The sequence below is a fragment of the Diabrotica virgifera genome, chromosome 7 (genome assembly GCF_917563875.1).
Source record: "Diabrotica virgifera virgifera chromosome 7, PGI_DIABVI_V3a".
NCBI lineage: Eukaryota > Metazoa > Arthropoda > Insecta > Coleoptera > Chrysomelidae > Diabrotica > Diabrotica virgifera.
In genome coordinates, this window is record NC_065449.1 from 63,291,466 (window position 1) to 63,312,997 (window position 21,532).

At 30.7% G+C, this 21,532-nt stretch overlaps 1 protein-coding gene across 5 annotated transcripts in view; it reads right to left on the reverse strand.

The window, feature by feature from the left end:
- LOC114329835 (uncharacterized) overlaps nt 1–21,048 on the reverse strand; it is a 51,159-nt gene extending 30,111 nt beyond the window's left edge. For 2 of the 5 annotated variants that reach the window (XM_050655833.1, XM_050655832.1), the window contains exons 1-5: nt 20,487–21,048; nt 19,392–19,547; nt 12,093–12,537; nt 6,993–7,223; nt 6,672–6,749 (exon numbers count right to left, since the gene is read on the reverse strand). In XM_050655833.1, coding sequence (XP_050511790.1) covers nt 6,672–6,749; nt 6,993–7,223; nt 12,093–12,537; nt 19,392–19,547; nt 20,487–20,949 — 1,373 coding nt within the window. In that variant the 5' untranslated portion in view covers nt 20,950–21,048. Of the gene's footprint in view, nt 1–3,116; nt 3,156–6,671; nt 7,224–12,092; nt 12,538–19,391; nt 19,548–20,486 lie in introns of all 5 variants that reach the window. The other 3 variants (XM_050655830.1, XM_050655829.1, XM_050655831.1) reach the window with 2 other exon arrangements.
- Between the last annotated feature and the right edge of the window lie 484 nt (nt 21,049–21,532).

Below are 21,532 nucleotides of genomic sequence, written 5' to 3' on the forward strand. Positions count from 1 at the left end.
GATTGTGGGAATTAAATGCAGTAGTAGATTGATTAATGCATTCGTTGTCACAACAATCAATTTACATGTATTCAATAATCATATATTACTCTATATTAACAACATTTGTACATTGTTTTAATGAAATTGGTACGTTGTCACGATAGACCAAGGTAATTGCTTGTCATCTACCAAATCAAGAACGTGAGTTGCTGCCAGAATTAGCAGTATTTATTAAATATACGAAACTGAGTTATTGGCTGAATAAATTGAGTGTTATTGATTAATGTACTCTAGTTATTCTCACAATTATTATTCAATCATTGTGACAATAACCAAATACATTCGTCAATGTCTAAAAGTTCGTTGAAACAACAAATTAAATTGTTGTGACAACGAAATACTATTCAGTAATCACTGTTAATCAATATTACGAACTAAATTTTTTTGAGCGTACAAGGTAATTAATTTAATTTAGTTTTTGCTTAGTTTTAGATAAAATAGACATGAATTGGTGGTATCAAATAATGTTCTTTTGATATTCTCATCATGTGGCCATGTCCATGGACTCCCTAATAACCGCCTTGCCAAGATGATCTGGGAGGAAGGCCCCACAGTAGGAAGGCCCTTAGGACGCCCACGAATGCGATGGACAGAAAATAACTATGGTCAGATTTAAGAACAATGGGGCTACCCACTCAGCTTTGCAGTCAGCCAAGACTTACCCCGGGTTTTAGTGCTACCAGAAGAAGAAGAAAGAGATGTTGTCATCCTTTTAATTTTTTTTGGAATTAATTTTCTGGAATCGTTTGTCATAAATATTTCACGATTTTCCTTATTGTATTTTAGTTTTCCCTATTTTTCAAAATATTCAAATTATAAATAATTATAGATAGAAAATAATCATTATTAATGGTAGGGCAACCCAAGCGCGGATTTTGCGCGTTATTCGAGCGCGTCAGAAAGTCACATGGAGAGAAACCTTGTACCCTGTAAATGTAACCCTACCATATAAGGACTCTTAATACAGGGACGTGCGTTGGGGGCAGTCCGTAAAAAAAATCTATCCTTAGAAAAACTCGAAAACGTCAGATTAGGACAAGGTAATTTAAATACATGAAGAATAGAGTATATTTCAAAAATCTGACCATTTGGGCGGCGCGTAAGAAAATGAACATCAGATCGAAAAACTGAAAAATACGTTTTCAATATTTTTCAAAACTCTATCGAATGACACCAAACACGACCCCCGACGGACGTTGGTGCAGAAATAGACGAATTTAATATTAATTACAAAAAATGGTTAGTTAGTTATAGTTAATAAGTAAAAAATGAAATTTAAAAAGGATTAAAAGATATGAAAAATGGTAAAGCTCAAACGCCTGGATATATTTCCATTGAACTAAGCTTTGTTTTTAAACCAAGAGGAGTAAACTAAAAAGACAGATTCACACTTAAGAAAGTCACTAGAAATATTACCAAATAGGTACATCTTTTTTTGGTGGATCATATCGGCCTTTCGGTAATCCATAAATATTATGTTATACTAATACGTCGCTAAAGAGTTCTAAAAACAACGGATTTTGGGCTGGAATAAGTGTTACCCCCCTCCCCTTATTAACTTATTTATTTTTACACATAAGCAAAACGCTCGGACAGGTCGATTTTTAAAATGATCATAGTATATTATAGCACCAATTTTTCGAACTTTATGCGACCCCTCTTCAGATGAAAGTACATCATGTGACACCTCATTTTTTTTTCTTTGGAGTTGTATGACTACGGGCCCTTCAAGGCTCATTCGCCGATTCACCAATTTTGCTCATTTATTTTACAATATATTTTCCTATACCTATCTACTTAATATTTTCTATCCTACTTATCCTACATTTAAAAGCTTTTGAAATACTGACTACAAAAATGTATAATACTTTATTCCTTTTTGAGAGCGTAGGCGCAAAATTTCGGTCGAATTCTTTTTAAACGCATTTATTTATTTCGAATCCCGAGAAAAGTACTAAGTAGATATTTTTGAAAAATTTAAACGCAGAATGAAAGATTACATTATTACCGAGGGCTGAAAGTCTCTTAGAATAAACAAGTAGTTTCTTTTGAATGGTGTATTTGAAATTAAAAATCAGATTAAATTTTCTATTTTTTCACCCCTGTGACTTATTAAAATAAACATTAAAGAAATTCTCAGGGACTTTGGAAAATCGATAATACTGTAATATTTCATTCTGTGTTTAAATTTTTCAAAAATACTTATTAGTTTTGCATTTAAAAAAAGTTAATTCATTTAAAAAGAATTCGACCGAAATTTTGCGCATACGCTCTCAAAAAGGATTAAATTATTATACATTTTACAATCTTTTTTGTACAGTATTTTAAAATCTTTTAAATGAGGTGTCACATGATGTACTTTCCCGTTTAAAAAAAAATCAAAGTTATACCTGTCACCTGAAGAGGGATCGCGTAAAGTTCGAAACATTGATGCTATAATATACTATGATTATTTTAAAAATCGACCTGTCCGAGCGTTTTGCTTATGTGCTAAAAATAAATAAGTTAATAAGGGGGTAACACTTATTCCAGTGCAACTGTATAAAACCAGACTAAAAATCTAAAAATTAAAGGAATAACGCAGAAAATACAAAAAATCGCTGATATAACTTAATCGACCTATGAAATGCCAGTAGTGTCAAAATTTTATGAATGTCATTAGTGCCAAAATTTGATAACAGTTGAGTAAACTTGCCTGAGGTTGCACCAATTACAAACAAGCTTCACGGCGCGGGAAATTTGAATAACTCCTCTTGGTTTAAAAACAAACTATAGTAAAACATGGATCAGATAAGCAATTAGAGCTCTGTAAGGCTCTTAATGTTTGCTATTGCTTTTGAGATGATTAAAAAATTATTCACATCAATAAGAAAATTGTAACGTGTAACGTGTAATAAACAGAAAGAATTAAAAAACTATTAAAAGATAACGATATTGATCTGGTTGCAATACAAAAAACACACACAGAAAACGAATTCCAATTGAGTTCAATAGGAAAATTCCCCGGCTATGCTCTACTGGGTACCAACTAAATTTTTGTTTATAAAAATTAATTATTTATAATGTATTGTTACCTTTATTTATATACAAAAACTGTGATATATAGCCATACGCTAAAAAACAGAAAGAATAATCAAATACACAAAAAGAATACAAAATTGTTTCAACAATCTTTAATTCACCTTATAGGGGAGTGCAATTAGAACGAAAACATGCACAACATGCATTGTTTCGGAATAATTCAAAGAAGCTTATATTTTTCTAAAACTTTTTTGTTAGTTTATATACATGTTAAAGTAAAAAGTTCTACTCGCAGATTTGGCCGCTAATTGTTTATTAATTGTTTAAACAATAACAATTGTTTTGTATAAATAATTTAAAAATATCGTTGAATTCATCATTTTACTTTGATCAAATATGTTTCTATTTTGTTTTTGATTATGCTGAATCCGAATCTGGCATTGCAATTTGAAAATTCTTATACAGAAGCTCTTATACAGTATGTTTGCGTACCTAGGAACCACATGGAAAACTTTTTTATTATCAATTTTACGAAAAAAGTTCATAAAACACTCTGGATAGTCAAAAATCTAAAACTCAACCACCAGATATCAAATTTTATCAATCTTATACGAATTATGTCAAAAATATGAATTTCTTTAAAGAGTAAAGTACCTTTTAATTTCAGAATATCAAAAAATGCTATTATGAAAAGTTGGTTGAAATTAAAAACTATGTTTTAATATACAATAACATTATTCTAATCGAAAAAAAATTTCAATTGTTTCTCAAATTACGGATACCCATCATGATTATATTACAATTATTGTAACTATTTTATTATCAATTTTACGAAAAAAAGTTATTTTTCATAAAATGCTCTACCTGGTCTAAAATCTATGATACAACCATCAGATATCAAACTTTTTCAGTTTTATACGAGGTATGTAAAAAATATGAACTTTTCTTAAGAGTTAAGTGTCTTTATTATTCACAATATTTTAATTAGAAGGATGTAGTTGAACACTGAAACATATTTTTTAATTTCAAACAACTTTTTTTATTAACAATTTTCGATATTGTGAAATATAAAGGTAGGTACTTTACTCTTGAGTAAAATTCATATTTTTTGACATACCTCGTATAAAATTAACAAAATTTTATATTTGTTGGTTGCATCTTACATTACATACGATGCAGAGTATTTTATAAAGAATACCTTTTTTTCGTAAGACTGATAATAAAAAAGTTATCAATAGGTTCCAAGTTACGCAGACATACTGTATAAGAGCTAAAAAATTTTTTTTGTTGAACATTTATTATTGTTGAAGCTTATTATTAAATGTATTTTAGATAAGTTTTACAGAAAAAAGTTTTGATCACTTTGTATAAACATTTTTTTAGCTGTTGATTTTCGGTTTTTGTATTACATTTTTGTTATCTTTCTTAATTTTCTCAAAAAGAAATAGTTTATTTTATTTATAAAGTAAAATAATTTAGTGCATTTTAAAGACTACATCCTGAGCTTTAAAAAAACACCTATAAAACTGTAATATATCTGTTAAAAATTGCGTAATACCGTCTTAAATTGGTGTTAATTCTGTAAAACTATGAAGTTTTCAAAAATTACATTTTTTGAGACGTCGTATCATTTGAATTAAATTTTTGAGATTTTTTTTGAATAAAACATCGTTTAGTAAGATGATTGAAAGGTAAGTTGTGCAAAATTCAGAGTTTTATAAGAAAGATTGTATTAGTTACACATTTTTAAATCATTTTTAAACAAAATTAATGTAAGTCTCATTTTCAGCCCACACCGTACTTATGCTCATACATTTTGTTTTTTTTTATTATAATTCTAAGATAGCTTAATTATTCTTCTTTCATGTTCAATTTGTAAAATTTCATTTGATCGATTAGTTCAAGAATTACATTAAAAAAACTCAACCGTGCACTTCGCCGTAGGCTCGTTTACAGTGCGCCAATGTTTGTGAGAAGGGTGACCTTAGCGTTATAAATAAAAAATTATAGAAGCTACAGATTTAATTTTAGAAAAATCTTTATATAAGGTTTTTTTGTAAAATTTTCTGAATTTTTCATTGGCCAAGTCAGTTTTTTTTTAAATTTATATTTTCGTAGTTATTTAAAAAAAAACATCTTTTTTCGCAGTCATTTGTTTAATAAAAAATGAATCACCCACTTCCTGAGTAGAACTTTTTGATATGTTGTTTATTAAACATTTCTTAATGAAATTACAAAAAGTTCTGTCTTGTTTGATTTTTTCCGAAGTGAAAATCTATATGCACTCCCCTATTACATAATATTTATTTATGTATGTATTTGCACTTTTTGAAAATAATTTTAGGACTAAACTTTTGTTTATTCTCAATAGACTAAAAAGAACATTTATCACTAAAAACACCCGAATAAATCGATTTTTAAATAAAGCACCTAGAGACTTACAACTTTTTGCGTTGTGTTTAGGATGATGTCAGGAAAAAAGTCTACTATGGAAAAGTGGATGGAGATGCATAATTGTATTGTAAAGTGCATAAAATGCATTCAAAAGTGCCAAACATGTCAAAATAAGCATATTAAGGGCCATATTTTGTTACGGGTGTTTTTGGGGATGCTGAACACGACAACACCATCAGAACCGACCTCCGGAGCACCTGGTGCCCATCAGAGTCACTGCTAAGGCACGTCGTCTGGAGATATCTGTTTTTAGCATTAAATTGATGCAAATAGATGACTCGGACGGTTTTTGGGGTTGCTAAAAACGAATACGCCATCAGAACCTACCTCCGGAGCACCTGGTGTCTAGGGCCACGTCATCTTCTGGAGTTTGAAGGGATTTCGGCACTAAATTGATGCAAACCGATTACATGAGTGGTTTTTTGGTTACTGAACACGAATAAGCCATCAGAACTGATCCCCGGAGCACCTAGTTCCCAAGGTCACTACCAAGACTTAGTACCTTCTGGAGTTTGGATGGTTTTTGTGCACCAGGTGCACCGGCGGTTGGTTCTGATGGCGTATTCTTGTTAAGCGACCCCAAAACGCTCAAGTAATCTGCAACAATTTGGTACAGAAAATGCTCGAAACTCCAGAAGATGTGCCTTAGCAGGGACCCTGGGCACTAGGTGTTACGGAAGTCGGTCCTGATAGCGTATTATTGTTAAGCGATCCCGAACACGGCCAATGAATCTGTTTTCATCAATTAAGTACCGAAAAACCTCGAAACTTCAGATGACGTACCTTAGCAGTGAACTTGGGCACCAGCTGCACCGGTGGTCGGTTTTGATTTTGATGGCGCAAAAACCGTCGAGTGACAAAATCTGGCCCTTAAAACCCTTATTTTGTTATTAAAACAAATACAGCTTTGGATGCATTTCATGCACTTCAAAACGTAACTATGCATTTCCATCCATTTTTCTATAGTAGACTTATTTCTTGATATCATCCTGAACACAATGCAAAAAGTTGTAAGTCTCTAGGTGTTGTATTTAAAAAATGATTTATTTTATGCTAAATACATTTTATGGTCTCCAAACAAAAACTGCGGTTAATGAAATATCACCATTGGATAATAGGGAGACTAATCAATTATTATTGGTAAAACAACTTACTCTAATTGTTTGGTTCCTTCTCTTAAAGTTCTGTCATTATTAACTTCGTCTGTTGAAGCTTTAATCAATACAGTAGATCTGGAAATTGTAATTTTTACTTTAGAACTTCGTACAGATTTGGTAAAACAATCTTCGATGTTGACTTTGTTTTTATTGACACCTGTAGTTATTACGTTATTATTTCTTGATTTTGAGGAATCATTCGACTCAGTGGTAGAGATTTGGCTAATTTCAAGTTTATTAACAGTTGAAAGTTCTCTGGAAGCCTCTCCATCGGTCGTACAGTTAAGAAAATTATTACATTTTGCAACTGCAACAAACCTTGAATGTGGATTATTTTCATCTTTTTCCCAATTTTGCGAAGTGCCTGATTTTGAAGCGGAAGATTCATTGCTGGCAGTTTGAGACACTTCGAACTCTTTGGTTGTTGACGATTGAGATTGCTCACGTATGGTGGTATTTGAAGTCCCATTACTCGTGTACGTAGTTGTAGAAGCATCAGTATTTGTATTTTTCGGATGTGGCGTTTCAGATGTGTCTGACATTTTCTTTCTGTTGAAGATAAAATGTAAATTTGTAAGTTAAATAAAATAAAGTTTTATGTTTTATGGTAACAAGGACCACGCAAAAGATGGAAACAAACCTTCCATAGAGGTATCATTACGCCAATGAACAAGTAGAATTGCTTATAGACTGAGACTAAGAGATGGTACGGGTGAAATTTGCTAATCATTTTAGGCACGATCAGAGCCTATAACTTAAATAGTAGAACCTAAAAGAAAACGTATGAACACTGGGCCGTCACTTTTTAGTAGGACATGTGTCGACAGTGGCGCATCAAACTTTCTACTTATGGACGGGATAAGTAAATTAAAAGCTACCCTCCCTCACTCCCAGAATACAATTTTTTCATTTGTTTAAGTTCTATGTGATTAAAAAATAAGACTCAGCGTAATTTTAACCCACCACCCCCTTCCCCCTTTCCCCTCCATCAAAAACTTCATTTTTCGTTTTTATTTTTTTTAGGTGGGATGCAATAAATTTTAAAATTTCAAAAAATTCACAGGCATAGTTGAGGCTTTTACAAAACATGTCTATTATTTTATATATCCGCAGGTTGAGTGTACATAACCTCAAAAAAAAATATTTTTTTTTGGAAAAAAGCGTGGGTACCTTTAACTTTTTTTTGAGATGGCTGGACGTTTATTTTTTTTTTTTTCTATTTTGTGTATTTTATCAAACACTATGATATTTTAAACTTTTTTGAGATTTTTCCGTAAGGGTTCGCCATCTTCAAAAATCCAAAAAAAAACTGTGTTTTTAGGGGGTTTTTGGGTATTTTCCCTAGTTTATAGACTTCAAAATAGATCAAATTAATATCTTTTTTATAGGTTACACGTAAATTGCAGTAACTGGTTTTTTAAGAACATTTAAAAATGGGAGAAACACGTTCAAACTCCCAAAAACCTCTTAAAAAAATCAGTTTTTCGGATTTTTTAAGATGGCGCGCACCTTACGGAAAATCTTTAAAAAACTAGGAATATAGTTTTTTCTAAAATACACAAAATACAAAAAAAAATAATGTGTGTGTACTTTGTACGCACGTAAGAAGTTATACTTCTATTATATTATGATTTCAACGAAATCAATATACTTTAAACAGTTTATTTATATTTTATTTAAATATTAAACTAATTTTAATACTTACTACTTTCCAAAAATTATTATTAAAGCAATACCAAAAATTAAAAAAATAAAAGAATAAAGCACACGCAAACACATTGAAAAATGAAAAAAATAAATGATTTCTAAACAATGATTGTTGAGAAAAATTTTAACTAAATACATATTTTCTGAAAAAAATATATAATAAATATACTATTATGTATCAATCTATCAATCAAAGATAGAATAAACATTTTATTTTTTAATATAACGCGGGCACATAAATTTGATACACCCTGTATATTGATTTGTAAATATTTATTAGAAGTTAGCTGTCACGCCAGGTGGTTTCTCCTTAATGAAATTTTCCATGAAGAATTAAAAACATTTTTGTAAATAAAAAGTGAAGTGAAAGTTATTTAGGATTATAATTTTAAACCGATTGTTTATTACGGAAAAGGTAAAACCACAGGTAGATGTAATTATTAGTTTTTAGAAAAATAGAGGTAAAGAGACTTGGAATTTTAAATATGTTTGTTTAATGACAGGAATATTTAGATAATGTCCGAAAAGTCATTAGATTTGAGTAGAAGTATTGTTTGAAAGAATGACTGGGTTTTTCGATTGAAACAGGGTGGTGGAGAGAGAAATGTTTCTGATTGGCTTGGAAATTTGGAATGGGGAAAGTTTTGTTTGAATGTTGAGATAGTTTTGGAAAGAGAAATTCATTGTGTTACCGGCATCCAAAAGGGGCAGTCAAAAGTTTTCGTGAGTAGTTCAGCAGCAAGTACTAGTGTTTTGTTTTGATAGTGGGAGTAGCCGAAAAGTGGTACGAGAGACAAATCAAATCGAGAAGAAATATCTATTTGATTATGTACAGTCCAAGAGAGTAAGTTACAATAATTATCATTATAAAAATTATTTGTGACACCAAGTAAAAAAGATACTTGGGTCTCAGGAGATTATTGTTGAAAGAAAGAGAGGAAATAATTTTGGAGTTTATTGAACGAGTACTGGCAAAAAAGAGGCCTGGCTTGTGTTTTGGAGAAATAGTTGCTGGTATCCTGCTGGATTGTTTGCTGAAAACGGAGAGGGCTTTGATTGGTAGCCTAACATAATCAACAAGGAGAAACTGTTTGGGTCAAGAGGAGACATCATTGTGTGTGAATCAAAAAGGTCAGTCAATAACCTTTGTGATAGATTTTGTTTTATAATCAGAAGTTAAATTTTTTTACGTAAAAGCATATGCATTTAAGATTCCAACATTTCAAAAATTTAATAGGAAGTATAAGTAATTTGCGAATACCAAATTTGTTTGTTTAGCTGGTTTCATTAATAGTATCAAGAACAAAGCGATAAATATTTGTTTGAATTAGATTAATTTATATGGTAAAGGTTTCTTTTGGACAGTTATGCCCACAGGATTTAATTAATAAATTTACAGAGCATTGCTTTTGATAATAAAGGTATTTGTATGTGTTTATTTATGATTTTTCTATTTATTTCCTTTTCCTATGTTATCCCGATAAGGATCAACTAAGAGATACTGAAACCACGAGAAAGGATAAGTATAACCTAAGAGAATTTAATTAAACTTTTTTGACAAAAGGCACCCTGAGATTTTTTCTTAATAATTTTATGTATGATTTGCGTTAATTAAATAATTGAGCAAATAAATAATAATTAATATAAAAGTAATAGAAAGCAGATCATAACAATACTTACAATCATAAAATGTATAAAAAAATAAAAAAAAAATAAAAATTTGCATTGGGGATTGAATCTGCGTCTATCAGGTTGTTAGATTTTGAACTCACCGCACTCAGAATTTAACTACCGAAACATGTGAATGATGTGCGAATATATAGCAACTAAACGTTTTAAACTTTTTTAAGAGTTGCTTATTCTCTTAGTTTAATCAAATAAGTTTGATTCTCGTGGAATTAAAATATTAAAATACAACAAAATGTAGACTAAAAAAGCAATATATTAGATGAAGAATGGTAGAAATTTTGTTGGTAATCAAATTATGTAAATCAAAGCATTACCTACTAGCTAGGTACATTTTCCAAATAGGTATGTAATTTGTAATTTTTTATTACAATACTGAAACATTTACAATAAGATATCTTCATAAGCTTCATTCTTTTTTTGTTCCCAAGTAACTCGAGTAGAGCCATCTAACTAACATATCAGTAAATGTCAAACTTGCTTTTGTTTTGTTATAATAGATTAATTTATTTATAAGAAAAGAAAACTACATATTTTTTCCAGTTGTAAACTTTTTTTAGATAAATTTACTACAAGTGTACCTTTTAACGTTAAAAACACAAATATTCTCATTTGAAAACTGTATAATTATTTAAACAGTCTTTATTTAAACAAATTAAAAATTTTTGTTATAATAAATAAATTTATTTATTATAACAAAACAAAATCAACTTTGACATTTAACAATGCTTTAGTTAGATGACTCTACTCGAGTTACTTGGAAACAAAAAAAGAATGAAGAATTGCTCCATGGGAAGCCGAGAAAGTGCATTTTTTAACGTATGAACTTTGAGATTACATTTTCTCCAACCTAATTTTTTATTGGAATTTTGCTATTTTTGGCAATTTTCACTCGTAATATCGATAGTATTTATGAAAAGATATGAAAATTGGTGCGGAGAAAGAGAACTAAAATAAAAAGGTGACGGTTCGAAAATTATGAGCCTAATGTTTAAATATTTGCCGTAAATTCCGGTCAACTTTGACCGGTTGTATCTATGGAATCACTCATCACAATTAAACGTTTTTTCTTTTGAAAGAAGCGTCGTTTTGCTTTTTTCCAGTACCGTTTTTATGATTAAATTTAATTTAATATTTCCCGAGATACTCTATTTGTTTATAAGCCAAAAGATTGTTTATAATTTTAAAATATTCCTGAGGCCGCTTAAATAGTCCAATTTCAATTCTGTGAAATACATTAGATAGGTACAGTGTGTTTTTATACAAAAACCATAGTTATTTTTATGTATCATAATTATTGTGGTTATTATAGCGACCGTTAAATTTTAATTAACAATTCAATTGTTGCTAAACTGTTCATTCAATTTCTATCGGCTTCTGGAATTATAATCTATATGAAAAGAACTTTTATATTACCAAGTTATTTAATTATTGATAAACAATTACTTATCTAAAATTTTAGTTGAAAATTAAAGATTTTGTTGGAAAACCCCGAATTTTCCGGGGAAAATTTTCTTCGAATTAAATCGGGAAAAACACGTCTCTATGCAGAATTTAATTACGGTGAATTTTTATTTGGGTGTTTTTGGTGTAAAGTTAAAATCTTTGGAGTTATAGAGAAAAATTGAAAATAACACGATTTTCGGGCGCCATTTTGTTCATAAAAAAAGTAGCACACTATCTGCGGACTTTGCATACCTGTATTATTAATATATACAATCATAAGCTTCGATTCCAGCAAAAAATTGCTGGAATCTTTTCCCAAAAATGGCCTATTCTCCGATAATCTGCCCAGATTAAACTACTAAGGGAGGTGAATAGAGGAAGTGAGAACCCATATTAAAGAGATATTGAGAGTGGATAATTAAAGGAGCAGCGACGGACAGAGATATTTAGAGGTGGATAGTGGGGGAGATCAGGACCCGCCATAGGAAAATGAGACAATTTTTTAAGAGAAAGAGACAATTTCAACAGCTTCTACAACTTGCTAAATAAAACTAAAGTATCAAATAAATTTTAACTTACTTATTTTCTGTTGCATCAGACGAATTCCTAAAACCGTTTTCGGGAATCTTAGAGTATTTGGACATCTCTTTACTTTTTTCAGTTTTCTTTTTAACAATTTTCTCCAAACTTGAACACCTACTATTTAATAGTTGTAGAGCTTTCTTGTGTACTCTAAGGTCATGTTCAATTTGTTTTATCTGCTTAAAGTTCTCCCTGGCCTCTAATTTAAGCAAACAGAATAACGTTTCCTCTTCTGTTGACCAGCAATTGCACCCATGCCATTTTGGTAGCAGGAAACTTCCACATTTTTCACATTTATCTCGTTGAGTATTACTTGAAACATTTGTTTTTTTGTTACTACTAGTTTGTGTAGTATTAATAGCTTGGATAATATAATTAGTAGTTCTGGGAGGCTCTGGATTTTTGCTGCTGCCCTTGGTTTTGCATTTAAAAGATGAGAGGACTAAAAAATTATACATGTCAATAAGAACAAGCTGAGAATGCGAGAATTACCATAGCAAAAACTTTGTTAAAGATTTCTATATTATTCTACACTAACGGACAAAAATATTGCATATGCATGTGGAATGAAATTTTTCATTCTGTATCATAGGAATAAGATTTCTTTTCCGAATGCGATGTTTTAAAGTATCATATAAATTCTATAATAGGATTTAAATCTGATCTGTGCTATATGCTGTATCTGTGCTATATGCCAGTATAATTTTTAAATTTAATCTCATCAAGATAAGTATTCACTATGCTAACGGCATGAAGACGAGCAATAGCACCAATATGTCATATCTACTATGGCTTTCAAATGGCAAAACATCATCTTCTAAAATGTTTTCAATGTACATATCAGTTGACATTCGCCTAATCACCTCCACGTGTTCGGTATGTACTTTTAAAGCAATACCGCTTTGTAGCACTATGCCGCCATCACAAAACTAACGCTCTGTATGAGGTTACAACTGACATACTGTTAGCCAACTCTTCTGTAGACGAAGTTTTGTAAATCCTGCTTCCATATGGTGAACGGTATGCCAGATGTAACCTCATACAGAGTATTAATTTTGGTGATGGCGGCATAGTGCTATGGAGTGGTATTTCTTGGAAAGAAGAGACCGAACTTGTGGAGGTGATTGGGTACAGCTGATATGTACATTAAAAACATTTTAGAAGATCATGTTTTGCCATTTGGCTGCCATATTGGATAACAAATTCGTGTTAATGCACCATCATACAGGTCTTCATGTCGGTAGAATAGTGAATAGTAGAGATGCATCAAGTCAAACTAGTTTGATTTTATTCAACAAACTTGACTTGACTTGAAAATCAAACTTTTTTTGTAAAAAAGTTTGACTTGACTTGATTTCGATATCTTTAGGTTTGACTTGAAATCAAACTTCTTCAAACAGTTTGAAGTTTGAATATCATATTGGCAACGTAATTATTTCCAATTCTAATTGAGAGCGTACGGATTTTGTTGTGACTTATTTGGATAGGTCTGAATCTGTATTCTGCTACTCCGCAAATTAGTTTGTAGTTCATATTTTTTAGACGTCCATATTTGGCTTGTTTATTACGTTCGTTTTGAAGTGTGTGTCTTTGGAAGATAATATCTGAATTTGGATATTTTTCGGTTCAGAATAAGTACCAGAACAAATTAAAGAAGAAGAAGAAGAAGAAAAAGAAGAAGAAGAAGAAGAAGAAGAAGAAGAAGAAAAAGAAGAAGACAAATTGAGTCTGATATTGAAAGTATTTCCACTGCAAAAATTAAGAGAAACAATCTATAGTCGAAGCAGTATTAATTAAGAAAAATAAATATACTGATTTATTTGATGTTGTGGCAGGTGATTTCAAAGCAATGAAAATTGAAAAGTGCATACATACTTCTATTATATAAAAATAAAGAACAGCGTTATAAAATCACAAACAGTGAACTAATTATTTAAAAGGACAACGTTATGCATAACTCGATCAAGCGCCATTTCTTTAAAATCGAGATAACAGCGGATTCTGGTGACATATAGCTAAAACTATCTTGGAAAAATCCCTGTTATTGTCACGTTAACGGTTACTAAGAAAAACAAAAATAAACCAAGCGACATTCTGTATATTAAGGGATTTTAGTTTTGCATAACAAGACTATATTCATAACTGCCATTCTTAACTGCCATTCATAACTGCCATATCCATAACTGCCATATCCATAACTGCCATTCATAACAGTTTCGCAATTGTAGACTAATATAAGCGCCCACTTTGGTCTGTTTATGCTAAACTAAGCGTTTGGCCAGAATAACAGTTTTGTCCCTATTAATGTACATTAATTTTGAAGTTTCCGTCAAAAAATGATGGAATTTTTTTAAAGTGAAAATGTTGTGTTTATTTATAATTAAATTGAAAAATACAAATAATCTATATAAAATCTTTATATTACGTCTAACGTGCTATGTACTAAGAATATAGTATAAGTCATAAAATGGACCTTTCGGGATTCTTCTATATTTTGAATTTTGAATGTTTATTAATCATTTCTGTACTAAGAGTATAAATCAATAGCCTGTTTTTCATGTATAAATATTGATTTTATTCCAACAGTACAACTTTTAATTTCAAAAGTCTGCTTTGTAGGTGCAGGTCAACTTATACTGTTAGTACCTACTGCTTTCACTTTACGCAGCTTGACTTTAGTACACACCACATGTTACGATTCTCTGTTAGATTCTGGGGCGTTAGTATTGAAAAAATGTAGATAATCCAAATTTGACCATAACATTTCAAGGAATTAACATGCTTAAAAAGGGGTTGGTACGAAAACAGATTTTTGAGGTTCTTTGTTTTCTTGCTTTTTAACTTTCCTAAACCTTTTTTTATGACTTTCGTCCTGTCGTTGAAGACGGTGCCGGTGCGGTGTTTATTGTTATGGGTTATAAAAGCAGAAAATTATAAAAATATGTAGCTAGATCCCATTTTAACCAAAAACTGTTCATTTAGTATTTTTTTTATTTAATTTTGTTGTGCGTGCTTAAAATAATTTACTGTGAAAATGTCAGTGTTCTATTGTACATGATTTTTAAAAATGAGTAGAGGGAAACAAATACTAAAATTATTGGAACTAAAGGATGATTTATATGGCACTCAATGTATTATTAAATTTCTTATCTTAGTTGGCAACTGACATGTCTATCTCAACAAAAAAATATATAAAAAAATAATAAAATAGAGGTAAATACCCTTTTAAATATACCTTTGTAAAAGGTATATTTAAAAGACCCTAATAATAATTACTTTATTAATTGGACAATGAAGAAAAATGTGGTCTAGATCTTCTTCCTCTCCACACTCACAGTATGGATGTGTTTTAATGTTGATTCGATGTAAATGAGTTCCAAATATACCATGTCCTGTTCTCATTCTTATTATGTTCGTTAAGTGTCTTTTATCAATATATGGAAACTTTTTAAACCATGGTGTATCCATGTTACATCACAAAACAAAACGTTTTCGGATTACCAAGTAATCCATCATCAGTGTTAAGCCAATAACATGCATGCGTGAGCCACCAAAAAGTTATGGGTAAAAACCCTTTAAAAGGTATAGTTTAGACACTATACCTTTTAATATGTGAGGTTCATACCTCTCATATCACATCCACGTGGGTTAGAGTCCTCTTTTGCCCTGGGTAATATTCAGGAATATTTGCAATATCCAACTATTTTAAACATAATATGTAGTATAATATAAGATCTTATACCTTTTAAAGGGTTTTTACCCATAACTTTTTGGTGGCTCACGCATGCATGTTATTGGCTTAGCACTGATGATGGATTACTTGTTAATCCCAAAACGTTTTGTTTTGTGATGTAACCCTTATTAGGGTCTTTTAAATATACCTTTTACAAGGGATCCTGTATTTTTTGTGATTTATGGTATACAGCCATCTACAGGAATTTTATTTTCCTCGTGGATTGTTAAAAAAATATATCTACGAAATAAATTATTTTTCAAACTCTTTCAAACTAGTTTGACAAACAGTTTGAATTTTCAAACCTGTGCGATTGACCAGTTTGACTTGACTTGAATTATTTGTCAGAAGGATTGACTTGAGTTTGACTTGAAATTAAGTCAAACTCAAGTCAAGTTCAAACATTCAAGTCAAACTTGTGCAACTCTAGTGAATAGGTACTTACCTTGATGAGATTCAATTTAAAAAATTATATTGGCCACCATATAGCCATATTAAATTTAAATCCGATTATACCATTTATATGATATATGTAATAAAACATCGCATTCCGAAAAGAAATCCTATTTCTATGATACTGGGGGCAGCACAAAAAATTTTATTTTACACATTAATTTCAAAATATGAAATATTTTTGTACGTGAGTGTAGATTTGTCTAATAATATATAGTCCTGTCGCCAGGCAGGGTACAACGACCTCCTTTATTCAGATGGACTTACCCAAACTTTTTTGAAGTTATACTTCTTTACCGGCGATATGAGGGTGAATTTTTATATGTTAAAACCTATGATCCCGGCGCATGCGCATTATAACTTTGTTCTGATTGGATGTTCAAATGACATGTCAAAAATTGTTCAATATGGCGGCTGTGGCACAGCTGTAGTTAGATTATTTATGGTTGTTGCGTTTTAAAATTTGTGTGAAAAGAAACAACAAACAAAAGTTAGTTATACTGCCTTTTTAAATAGTTTTCATATACCTATATTTTTGGACTTTTGGACTATTTTGGACAAGGAAAACTCATTCTAATTTGGTAAGTAGTTTTTATTATAATCATATTGTAATTATACATTTGGATTAGGTTGAAATACAGTAGAGCGTCGATTATCCGAACTAATTGGGGGACATAGGTGTTCGGAAAACCGATTTGTTCGGATAATCGAACTACAATATATTGATACATATTTATAGTCATACATATTTATCCACAAGTGAATAAAAGCCATATTTATATACCTACATATTTATTTATATCTTGATAATGACAACTAGCAACTAAACAAAAAAGTGCAGTCTTTGCAACAACATAATTATTTTTGGTTACAATATTGAAGATAATTGAAGATATTTTAAGCGTCAATTACTAACGCTTGCTCGGTATTCGAGTGCGGGACGCGGGAGTCGATAGTTCGAATAAGCGGTCGTTCGGTTGATCGACGTTCGGATAATCGACGCTCTACTGTACATTTATTTTCTCAAGAATGGGGATTTTAGAGAGAAATCGAAATTAGGTCCGATTTTTATTTTTAAATTATGATTTTTTGGCGTAGATTTATTTATCTAGTAGGTATGTGATGCTTTGATTTACATACTTAATTTGATTACCAACAAAAGTTCTACCAATCTTCATCTAATATATTGTTTTCTTCCTGTTTTGTTATATTTTAATATTTTCTTCCGCAAAATTTAAACTACATAATTTAATTATATTCAAAACAACTGTCAAACAGTAAAACGTTCAGTTACCCTATTTTTCCACATGACAAATAATGTGGAATTGGACGAGTGAGTCTAGGCTTCGATTACGAATCAAAGCGCCCCGAAATTCACGGGTTCGATTCCCGATGCAAGTTTTCATTTTTTATTTTTTTATGCATTTTATGATTGTAAGTATATTTGTTATATAATTTTTTTTTTTTCAGAAAATGCGTATTTAAAATTTTTGCCAACAATTATTATCGTTCAGAAATCATTTTTTCTTTGTGGCACTTTTCAATGTGTTTGTGTGCGTTTTATTCTTTTATTTTTAAAATTTTTGGTATTGTCTTAAAAATCACATAATATGTAGTAGAAGTATAACTTCTTACGTGCGTACAAAGTACACACACATTCTTTTTATTATGTATTTTGACCCGTAGAACACGAATTATTTGGGTAACAGTTGATCCGTGTGTCAATAAGATTGTTATAAACAAAGAACTTGAGGAATTACATAACAGCGATTTTTCGCAAAACAAAATATTTTTTTGTATTTTTTGGGTCATTCGAAGCAAAAATGTTCTTACAAGTTTTTTCGGAGGATGCATAGTTCATAATTTTCGAGATAAATGCGGTTAAACTTTCAAAAAATCGAAAAATTGCATTTTTTGAACTCGAATAACTTGATTAAAAAATAAAATGCATTGAAAACATCACTCAAGCACTATGTGTTTAAATCTTTGTTTAACAATAAAAAAATAAATTTTTAGTAAAATCATCAAAACCGATAGAATTTGACTTGAACTTTCAAATGCGGTAAGCAGAATTGCTATTTTATTTTTTAGTCAAGTTATTCGGGTTCAAAAATTGCAATTTTTCGATTGTTTAAAGTTCAACCGCGTTTATCTCGAAAACTATGTATCCTACGAAAAAACTTGTCAGAAGATTTTTTGCTTAGAATGACGAATGAGCCAAAAAATAATACAAAAAAATGTTTTGTTTTGCGAAAAATCGCTGTTATGTAATTCCTTAAGTTCTTTATTTATAACAATCTTATCGACATCCGGATCAACTGTTACTCAAAAAATTCGTGTTCTACGGGTCAAAATACATAAAAAAAACTTGGAGAAGTCCATCTGGATAAAGGAGACCGTTGTACCTACCCTGCCTGGCGACAGGACTAATAAGTCAAAAATTCGATTTTTCGACATTGAGATCGGTTAATCGAATTTGGTTCAACATCTCGAACTGGTAATATTATATTCGTAATCTACGTAGAAAAACACATTAAAATATTATATGCCTAAATAGCCCAGTAAATTAACGTGAAATACGGCGATACTACCGTGTAATTTTTAGGGTCATTACCGAATTTTGGTATTGGGACCGTGCAAGTTCGGCAAAGCGACCTCTATTTCTACGCTCTGTACTTTTATTCGCACTTTTAATTATATTGGCCAATTATATTAGTCCTGGTTGCTGGATAATTGTCAAGGCCATAGTCCAAAAAAATAATAAAAAGAAAAAATAAGATGCAGGTTATGTTAGGCAAACGTAAACAATTGTATGTAGTAAATAAAATTAGTTATTAAAATGCAGTACTGCAAGCAAAATACAATTAATTAAATTTACCTTTATATAATAATTGCATATCATATCAATATTGTGGAGCAATATATAATTTTTCTGCTTCAATGACAGAAGGTATGAAATATACGTCAATTTGACAATTTCAATTGACAATATGAATTATTTAAGATAGTTGCAATATTTCTCCGCGACTCGCGCACGGTCGTTTCTCGTTTCCCTTTCAAGTACTTGCACACCGCGAATAGCTATTTCTAAAGTTTATTATTAGACTTACCTTTTGTTATACTATTATATATATCCATTAGTATTCCTTCTTCTTTACTTTCATTTTTAATTAATGTCGATGAATGCGAATTTGAATTCGTGTTTAAATTGCTGCTTGAATTATCCTTGGGACAAGTCACGAACTTTGCAGAATTATCGATAACACCTGCAAATCTTTATGTAATAAAACGTTTGCATTTGTACTAAGTACTTAAACTGTAAGTCACAAAATGTATGAAGAACTGTACACAAAAAGTTTTTTCTATTAAAAGAACCCGCAACTACAGGCAAAGCAGGTATGTAAAGTGAAACAAATAAATTCACAGTAAAACGTCTACGCTCTAACCAAACCTCATGACACGACAGAATTAGGGATTCGAAAAACCTACTGGTCGTAACCGAAAACCGGTTTTTTTACTCTGCTGTAATCGGTTTTTCCGGTTGTTTTTTTTTTTTTTGTTCCAGTCCCGGTTACAACCAGTTTTTTCTTTTCACATGTATTTTTGGTTGCTTAGCATGTAGAGCTTGCAAAGAACACTGATGATGCTCTCTTTAGAGCGAAAACGTTATGTTTTGTATTTGTAGCCCTTTTTGGGGTTTTTAAAATAAATATACCTTTTACACAGAAGATTTTTCTTCAATTTTTTGTAATTAATGGTATACAGCCAGCTACAGGAAATTTTTCCTTGTGGATTTTAAACTAAAATAATTAATGGAAGAAGGCGGTATGTACAGTTTTTATTTATTTTTAGAAAAAATACTAAAGATCCAAACAAATTATCAACATTATAATATGCAAAGGAATGCTGATACATAGCAATATAAATAAAGCCAAATAACACAAACAATATTTTCATGATAAAAGTAGAGGAATAAAAACTTTAACTGCCCATATCTCAAAAGGTAGGCTTTGTATACCCCCTTCTTCCACTTAGGTCTTCAATTCTGTCATCACCCTATTTGACTTAGAGAACGAAAAATAGGTACATAGGTTGAATTATCAGAAAAAGAATAAAATGAAAAAAATGGAATAAAAGAAAAGAATGGAATGCAGTTTCTTTTCATGTTTACAGATTATAGAAATGTTTTGTGTAAAACTACATACCAGAGAATGGTAATACAGTTGAAACATCATCCGGAACATCCTTCGTTTCTTCTTTTATATTACCTTTTTTGAATCTTTTTTGTCTTTTTGAATGTGTAACTTTCTTTGATACCAATTTATCATCATTCCCTATATTTGACGTAAATACTTGAAGTTTTTGTTTGTGTGCCATTGGTTTTTTGAATGCCGAAATATTGGATGGTTCTGCAACTCCGTTCATTGCATTTAGATCAAGAAACTGCCCTAACTCCGTACTGGTTTTGTTCTTAAGTTGAGTAAAAACGTTCTTTAAAACTTTTCCATGCTGTTTCTTGCTGTTTTTGGAAACTGCGTGTAGATTTTTGGCGCTTTCAACAATTTTGCTAAACGATTCAAATGATTCATGTTGGCTTCTTAATAGTTGTGAATAAGAAATTTGATGGGGGTACTGATAAAACTCTTCCGTGAAATCTTTAAAATGCATTAATGTAATTTATTATTGGAGGACATTAATAAACTTAAAATTTGGACTAATAAAACTAGTAGATATCAGTTCATGTTCTTTGAGATCATATTGACAGTTTAATGACAGTTTGGGATTAGTATTAGAGTTATCAATTTGACGAATTAGACGTAAGTGGTCATCACTGCATTGTAAAGCTTAAAAAATTTTCCAAAAATATTTGTGTTATCTTTAAAATGTATTATTCCATTCCATTGGGCTGGGCTGTTTTGTAGCCGCCTCAAAGTCCACGTCAGGTTTCACGGTGTATTTTGATCCACAGAATTTCAGCTTCAAACTTGTTTTTTACGTCGCAAGTGACGCGAATTTGTTATAAACAATTTAATTGTTTAAATGATTATAATTAAATGATTATAATTCGTAAAATAACAAAATATAAATCAACTTTACAAAATGCAACTTATTCCTTTAAAACAAATCTTCAAAGTGTTGTTTGGTAAATCTCTTCCTCTTCTTCTTCTTCTTCTTCTTCTTTTTGGAGAGGCATGACTATTTATTCAATGTGCCTCAAGTAAGTTGTCGTTCCATCGTTTTCGTGGTAGGG